The sequence below is a fragment of the Etheostoma cragini genome, chromosome 17 (genome assembly GCF_013103735.1).
Source record: "Etheostoma cragini isolate CJK2018 chromosome 17, CSU_Ecrag_1.0, whole genome shotgun sequence".
Classification (NCBI taxonomy): domain Eukaryota; kingdom Metazoa; phylum Chordata; class Actinopteri; order Perciformes; family Percidae; genus Etheostoma; species Etheostoma cragini.
The window spans coordinates 21,822,643-21,831,462 of NC_048423.1; the positions used below are offsets into that span (position 1 = coordinate 21,822,643).

The 8,820-nt window shown below is 39.9% G+C and overlaps 1 protein-coding gene across 2 annotated transcripts in view; it reads right to left on the reverse strand.

The window, feature by feature from the left end:
• LOC117960945 (kynurenine 3-monooxygenase) overlaps positions 1–8,820 on the reverse strand; it is a 23,014-nt gene that overhangs the window by 3,790 nt on the left and 10,404 nt on the right. For both annotated transcript variants that reach the window (XM_034899268.1, XM_034899269.1), the window contains exons 7-12: positions 6,126–6,291; positions 5,916–5,987; positions 1,494–1,615; positions 959–1,106; positions 822–879; positions 648–730 (exon numbers count right to left, since the gene is read on the reverse strand). In XM_034899268.1, the coding sequence (XP_034755159.1) occupies positions 648–730; positions 822–879; positions 959–1,106; positions 1,494–1,615; positions 5,916–5,987; positions 6,126–6,291 (649 nt within the window). The remainder of the gene's footprint in view (positions 1–647; positions 731–821; positions 880–958; positions 1,107–1,493; positions 1,616–5,915; positions 5,988–6,125; positions 6,292–8,820) is intronic.

Below are 8,820 nucleotides of genomic sequence, written 5' to 3' on the forward strand. Positions count from 1 at the left end.
TATATACATATATATATTTATATATACACTGGACGGACAAATTGTACTTTTCTTGGACTCCACTGCATTGCATTGATGTCACAGCTATAGTGAGTATTAACACCATCTACAGTGGGATTTTAGAGCTCACAGTATTTCTGCTAAAAACAGTCAAATAGTGGGCTGGTAAGCCAAACAAGGAGCTGAAAGAAGCGATGCAGCTCTGCAGTAATGACTTGGTGATCATTCTCCGTGGGTTCATCAACACAAGCATCAACTTTCACGTGGTCTATATTGACGACCCTCCTTAGCAGTGCTGTGGAGGAAGGTCTGGAAAAGCGAAGCTATCTTTCACGTTACGCTTTCATTTGGTCAATATTTGTGATCATAAAATTAAAATCTGTAAATATCAATCATAGCTTTTAAAATGCAAGACTTTACTTGAGTATTTCTACACTGTGGTATTACCGCTTTGCCTTAATCAAAAGATCTCAATACTACTTCCGCCGCTGTCGTGTTTTGGGTTGATGTCTCTACAATAGTAGAATGAATCCATTTCTTAGAGATACCTTCACCCCACTTTAACAGTAACAATGTTATATGATGATATTTTAAAGACATTTTAACGTACAAGGTTAAAGTAGACATATTAAATGAATGTGCATTACTTCAATGTAGTTGTACATGGCCAGGTCTGCAATTGCGTGGTCGTCTGGAACTCGCACTCTGGTATACTCAGGCAGTACAGCACCTAGGCAGAAAAATAAAAACTTTCTCATTAATGGTCAGTTCATTCCCTGTCTCTGTCGCCTTTAATCTTTGTTCATTTAAAAAGTACTTACTAAAATCCTCGTTGAGCTGATCCATTATTTCTTCAAAGACTATGCAGTCTTCGAAGCCCTATAAAGCATACATGGACGAATGAGTCTCCATTTAATTCTTTTCTGCCTTTTTGTCTCTTCTGTTTAGTGTTACTTACAGCGTTCATCCCCTGCCCATAGAAAGGCACCACTGCATGGGCTGCGTCACCCATGAGGACACATTTGTCTCCAATGTGATATGGGGAGCACTTGATGGACACCATGGCCTGTGCAGGCAATCGGAAATAATCCGTTTTCAGAGCGTCGCTGCGAGGCACAAACAGAAATACAGCAATACATAAAATCCCAAATTTTGAGGTCTCATTTTTCTACAAACGCATATGTCAAATCTGAATAGGTAAATTCTCAATGCTCCATCTGCCCCGGTGAAGATAAACAGCCAATCAGAGGAAAGGAAGCATGCATGTATTTGTTTAGCCTGAACACTCTAACTTAATTCAACCGTAAGTGAATGAAAGCTGTGTATGTTTTTGGAGTCGACAGGGTTGATGAGAAATTAAATTGTTTTTGGGGATGGCTTGTCAGGTTGGATGACAAGATAAAAGCAGAGGGGGAGAAAGAGGGAAGACAGAGAGAGAGAGAGAGAGAGAAAAAAAGACAGAGAGAGGGGGTGGAGGTAAGAAAATCACTTACACTCCTATAAGTGCTATGGTGTCGGGGAAGTATTCCTGAAAAAACTCAAGGACTTCATCTTCTGTGGTGATCTTCTCAAACTCCTCAAAGGGCATGAAGAGGGTACAGGTAAACGTCTTGTCCTAAATTGGAAAACAAACGGTGCACACATAATTATTAACTTCATTTAATTGTTTTTTCAATGAGTAATGAAAACTTGATTGTAGTTTTAAAGTAACATGTCCAACACTGTTCTTACATCAGCATGCTGACTTTCCCAAAGTTTCCTATGTATCACGTAATAGTTAAATTGGGCTAAGCAGTATTCTGGAAAAGACAATCAATGTTCTGTCCTAAGCCAACGAGAGCTGTCACATTCATACTCAACAACTTTTATGACATCAGTTTTCCTGATGATGAGCAGTTTTATACGCCTGACTCCACTCTTATTCCAGCCCCTGAGGAGCCCAACCTTCCACTGACTGCACTAAAGGTCACTACTGCTCCAGTGCCAGTGTGGAGTTACACCAGACTCCACTCTTAATCCAGGCCCTGAGGAGCCCATCCTTCCAATGACTGCACCTGGTCCCGCTGTTGCACCACTGACAGTGCCAGAACCCACCCTTCCTACAGTCACACCAGACTTCACCCTTGCTTCAGCCCCAGGAGACATTAGCACCACCCACCCCACCATTGCTGAAGCCACACCACAGCCCACACAAAAATCAGGGGCAAGTAATGGGACATTTTATACACAGGGAAATGTTTCATTTGTTCATTCATTTATTCATTCAGTCATTCACTGTGTGAAACAGGCCCCAATTGCAAACGTCTACGGCAGGTCTTTGATGTGCAGGCTAAATGATGAAGGCCAGGTCCCACAGCAGATGTGCAAAAGTTTCTATCATCTTTAGGGTACCATCAGTTGAACTGGACATGAAACCATCGCTGGTCCACATTGAGTTCTTCCACCCAACCATCAGCCACTACCGGAGGGAGCATGCCCCATGCCGCCGTGCATACCTCCCTAGCAACATTAATGTATTCTGACCACGTAGAAAAAAGCAACAACTGCTCCTATGAGTTTTATCATAAGGTTTTGAAGTTAAGCAACATAAGCTTTACTAAGCTTGGACAGGAGGAGTGTGAGAGCTGTCTTCTGCAGCAGCAGCACGTGAAAGCTGACCACCTGGGGGAGCCTGCATCAAATTGCCCAAAGCGTGAGAGGCTGCAAAAATATAAAGCTGCTGCTGCAGAGAGCAGGTTACACTACAGGTCAGATGCAGAAAGGGACAAAGTGTAGACCTGCAGAAGCTTATAATACTCCCATATATCATGAAACCTTTGCGTCACATCAGCTAATGCAGCGGCATTGGAGAAGGAGCTGGACATCAAGCATGTGGTCTTCTGGGTAGACAATTGTAACACTCAATATAAAAACTGGTGCCTTTTCTCTATTCACTTGTGTCCTTAAATATCTCGGGCAACATCATGTTGATTCCATCATGATAAAGGGCAAAGGAGATGTCAGAAAGACTGTTATCCTCAAAAAATACCGAGGAATAGAAATGGGGGAGAAAACAGGGAAATAGTTATAGGAAAAGAGTTATGTTCCTTATTATTTTTTTGAAGAACACAGGGTGAGAAAGGGAACCATTACATGTCTAATGTTTTACATTCGTCACAGTATTTTCAGATTGTTTTCTAGATGCCCAACAATTTGAAAATTATTTCTTTTTCTTTCTATTTTATGTTTAGTGATGGTTTTCAAACAATGGAATGGTGCATCAGCACCAACATTTGGAAAGTAATGGGGTTGAATGTACCATATAGGATTTGGTGTCAACTGAATATATTTGGGTTATTGGTGGCTGGTCAGACTAAGGAAGCAGATTTGAAAAAGTACCATTGGGCTTTGGGAAATTATAATGGGAGTTTTTCAAATATTTTTGAATGTTTTATTGGCAAAATGATTACTCCCTTTCCAAACTGCAAAGTTTGTGTCTCAGTGTCCAAACACTGAACACAGGTGTGATCATTGATATGCTTTTTTTCTGTTCTGTTTAATAAAGTACATAAATTCAAAAGTGCAGTATGAAAAGTTAATTTGTAATCAAGGCTAACTGTAATAGTAATTTTGGTGATAGCATTTTGTTTATTATCTGTGATGAGATTTTTGTACATAACGAGTGATTGACGTCACTTGTAGTAATTCCACTAATTTATTACTCAGACTTAAGAGATGAAAAATTGATTTATTATTTGTTTTCTAATAGTGAATACAAATCACACAATATATTCACATAGAAAGTAAAATTAATATTATTTAATGCTAAATGCAGATGGCATACAAAAATGCAGACCAAACACAATATCAATAATGACTGATCACTTTTATCCCCTGTACAACTTTTATCTGAAAACATTTATTGATATTTACCTTTGGGGATTGTTACATATTATTGCATTGCCAACAACTTGAAATCAAAGTAATAGGATGAGAAATAGGATTGTTTTATTACAATTCTATGCAACAATATTGAATAGGGTAATATAATACAGTAGCTGCTAATGATACTGTATGTGAGTTGAAAAGACACTTTTTGTCCTTGAAATTCAAATAAATTACTTCTCATTTACAATATTTTATATTTATTATATTATTATTGATGACTACATTTTATGTAAATGTCATCATTAACATCATGATTTGATTCAGTGATCAACAACCAAGTGAGTGATACAATGGAAGATGATGTCTTTAGTTTTTGCATGACCACTTATATTCTTGTAGCTGCAAAGACATAGTACAGTAACTTCCAAATAAGGGTCAAAGGTCAAGTTTGAGTTTAAGATTTTTATGTAGATAAATAACTTATTAAAAAAGTATTGCCTAATTTCCAATATTCTGCCTACAACTCATTTGCCTGGACAACAAAATAAGTTTAAAGTCATTTTCCTCAGTTCTACACTCAATCTGAAGGCACATGCACATTCATCTACAATAGGAACACTCTCTTTCTGAAATTACCTGTGATTGGCCAAAATCTCCTGTCATGGGCTAGATTATCTAAAGCCTGAAAAGAGTTTTAGGGTTTTATGGAATTTTGTTCCACAAAGTATGCCCAAAAAGCAGCCTACCCCAGCTTTAAGTAAGTGAGCATTGCATTTAAAATGATGAATCACCAATGTATTCCCAAGGTCAAGAGTGAACCATTGCACTCACAGATAAAGTAGCATTGTTTCATAAATGCTGACTTCTGTGGTATAGTACTCTATTATGTGTTATTTTTCGAGAAGTTTCACATTACTTTCATTGGTCTGAAAAATCCTCCATGCTGCAATCTTCCACCATCAATGCAAATATAAGAGCCAAATAGATGGATGGACATGCACTGAGGTTTTGGGCATGCAATCATCTGCCCATCTGAGCAGGTGATTTCTACCAACATCACAAAGTGCTCCCTGAGGACCTGTCAGCACTGCCTCAGTTACCATGGCATCCACAGCAGCAAGGATGTGTTGGTTTGCGTTGGGGTTTTTCTCAGCCTTAATGTGTTACTGGGAACTATGGCAGTTAGTGACAGTGTGAATGCACTCCAAGGTCAGCTGCTTTAACCTCTCACTAAATATAGCAAAACTGGGGTGCTGAGTCAGCAATGCAGAAAAATCACAGTGGAATTAAGAAAGACAGGAACAATTGAGAGAAGACAAAGCAGGAGAAAAAAAACAGAGACAGATAGGAAGACCGATGAGGAGGACGACACAACTGCTGTGTGTAATGTAGAGTTCTGATGAGTATGCCTCTGCTATCTACAGAGCTCTGTTGATTAGGTTAATTAACTGTAATTAAATGAGGACATCCCGTAGGACAATCACACCCTAAAATGTTCTAAAGTGATTTTGCTGCTGTCTTTCTGGAACAGCTATAGGTTGCCCAAAAAGAATTGAGGTAAAAATACCCACATAACATTACTCAATTTCCAACTGGAGTGTCAGAGATGTAGCTTGGACCCAAGTGCATAAATGCGAGGGAGAAGCAGCAGTTAGAAATAGTAATAATTTAAAGACAACACAAAGACACTTACAAACATTGTACGCTGAGCAGGTGAGTAATCCAGAAAAACAAGAACACGGAAGGAACGGGGAACAAATCCAGGAACACAAAATTTAAGACAGGCCAGAGCACTACAAAAAGACTGACAAATTATATTTAAACCAACAACAGACACAGAGACACACACAAGTAAATGAGGATAAACAAGGGATAGGTGACACAATGGCTGGGGAACAGGTGCAGGACATCAGGGTGGTGAAGACAATCTCAAAGGTGGGAAAACAAAAGAGAACAAAGAGACTACAAAATAAGACAGGAAATGGAAAACCAACAGAAAACATCGGAGCAGCTATTACACATGGGAGAAAATCAAATAAAAATCTTACCAAGTTGGGCAGGGCGATCATCATGAAGGTGTTTCGTGGCCAGATGTGAAGATAATTGGGCTTCATGGCGAACTGGGGAGGATGAAGATGATAAAGATGATGATGGACAAAAAGAAATAACCAAGAAGCCATATACAGTGGTGCCCAACAATTGTGAAAGCAGCATCTCACTCCTATCAATTACAGAATGGGACTGTAGAGAGGACTGACCTCTCCGTTGATGGGTGGCATGGTGAGCTCCATGTAACCGTGGGGGATGTAGGTCTGGCTGTAGTTGAAGCGGCTGCGCCGAAGGAATTGCTTCCGGATGGCGGAGAAAGCTCCATCGCAGCCTACAATCAGGTCCGCCTTGATCTGCTCATTGGACCCATCTGACCTGAGAAATATGCCAGTAACATACAGAATGTCACAAACTAGGGGTGTAATGCAACATTGATCTGGATTGATATATCAATTCGATAATCCTTGATCCAATTCTATCGATGCAAAGGGAAAATATCGATCAATGTCGTCTGTAGGATGCCTCTTTATTTTACATTCCCACTTCATAAGTCTGGAAGAGATCAATAATAAAATTGTAAAATCGTATTTGTTGTTGTTTAGTTTTTTTGAGTTGACATAAATGTAACGGTGTTAAATGGGCATGTGATGTCATCTCATATCGTTCGCAGGCTCCTGAACTGATTCAGAATTGTATTGTGTAATTATCAGACTTCATGATATCAGCAAAATATTGTATCGTTGTCCGAAAGAATCAATATTACATTGTGTCGTGATAAAGCAGTATATATGTCAGCTTAATAACTTTACTGAATTCTAACTTGATTCAACAGCCTAATCCTTTTCATACTTAGCCTAAAGGTCCTTATCATTACGAAATAATACCAGTAAGCAGTCTTCACATAAAATAAGAGACCTTTTCGGGCTTACTAGAAGCAATGTCCAAATTCCTATGCAACTGTCACCCAGGCTGAGACTCAGAGGAACCTGATTTCCCATTATAGTGTAGTGCACATGTGTTTCATGCTGATGGATATCTCTGAACATTTCCTGGCTAGTATGACAGGAAAAGGCTATTATCGTGACATCAGGCTTTCCGTGTTCATTTAATTATACAACATGGAAAAAGCAAATATGAGTCACAGTTGAACCACAGCGTAGAGGGAAAGATGATGTCCTGGATGTGTCAAGTGCATACCAGGGTGACTTTTGGAATCAAGTCACACTCTCAACCTTTACTCAAAACACAATTAAAATGATGTGCATTAAAGTGTTTCTTCACTGTGGCAACAACTGCACATTGACTCATTCTAATTAACAAATTCAATTGTTGGACCACCAGCATTAAAATAAATAAATAGAAACGATAACACACATCAAAATGACTAACATGTCAATTTGAATACCTCTGCCAAGCAGTCTAGTCTGTCCACACTCATGTAATATATGCTGTGACGTCTTTGAGGCAATTTGATGAAAGGTATTAAAGGCAGGGTTGGTAATGTTGAAAAGCTTTGAAAGTATAACGTCCTCGGGGCTTTGTCTACTTGTAAATGGCCTGCTCTTCTACTGTATCTTGCCTGCCATACAAGGTGCCACCTGCTCATCAGATAAACACACATCACATCACACTCTGATGGCGCAGCATCGTGAGTCTCAGTGTCTTCCCCAAGGGAATTTTGACATGGGACTGCAGGGCCAGGGACCTTCCAATTGGTGGACAACCGCTCTACCACTGAGCCACAGCAACCCATCTAACCACTCTCGGCGCTGTAGAGGAAGTGGAGAAAGGACCGCAATTTCACTTCATGGCACATTGTTATGACATAACCAACCCTGGGGAAACTGATTACTCTCGTTACGGCTCGGGATTAAAAAAGTGCTTGGTTTTGCTTGCACACATAAAAATTGGAAAAGCTAAATGCTTGGCCACCCAACTGAAGGTAAGGGTTTGAAGCATTTCTGGCGTTCCTCGTCTTGTCTTTAGCTTAGGCGCCGTCTAGCCCGTTACTGTAAACATCAGATAAATGAGAAATGCAATCCTCTGACTCTTTCAGTCGGTCTTTCCACAGCAGCCTCCCATTGTCTCTCAACCCTGTGACCTAGGTAGGCCACACCCACCCCAACCTGGCAGCCAATAGGACCTAACATAATGGATTAGGACGTGACATAATTCACCGGTAAACCAACAGCTAATATTATCAGAATCAGAATGTTTTATGCCAGAATGACGACTGGTAGCAATGCGGCGACGAGCACTGGTCGGTACAGGGGAGGTGAAGAGTAGGTGCAGAGGGGCATGAAATTTCATTGGTTCTTTTCAAGCAGATTCCAGATGACAGATTTATACTACTGTTTCCGAGCCCTCAAGTTATTTATTGCTGTCGGGGTGTAAAGACCATTTCAAACCAAACTTAAACAAGTGTATATTGGAAAGACCTATCAACCCTGCCTTTAAGTGAATTTTCGGCAACATCTGGATGACATCATAGACATCTTTACTAGAGAAGAGCTATACAATCATCACCATTTTATGATTAGTGTCAGGCATTCAGTTTCCCACCAAATGTGTTATGGTGTTGAATCACGACCAGAAAAGAGTTTTTGCATCTTTTTGCAACATCTGATGTCACAGTGAAGTTGCCCTTTAACCTTGTCATATGTTTTTCTTTGTTAATTAGCATAGAAAATCTTGAGTTATGAAAAAGTTTTGATCATGTAAACTCACAGTGAAATCTTGGATATTTGTGCCAAATTTGAAAAAAAGGTCCTTTCAGGGGGTCCTGAGATATCAAGAAGGGGACATACGCAGGGACGGATCAGAGGCGGACTTACCATTAGGCAAAGGTAGGCAATTGCCTTAGGCCCCAAGCTACCAAGGGCCCCCTAAAACGCCTCATAAACT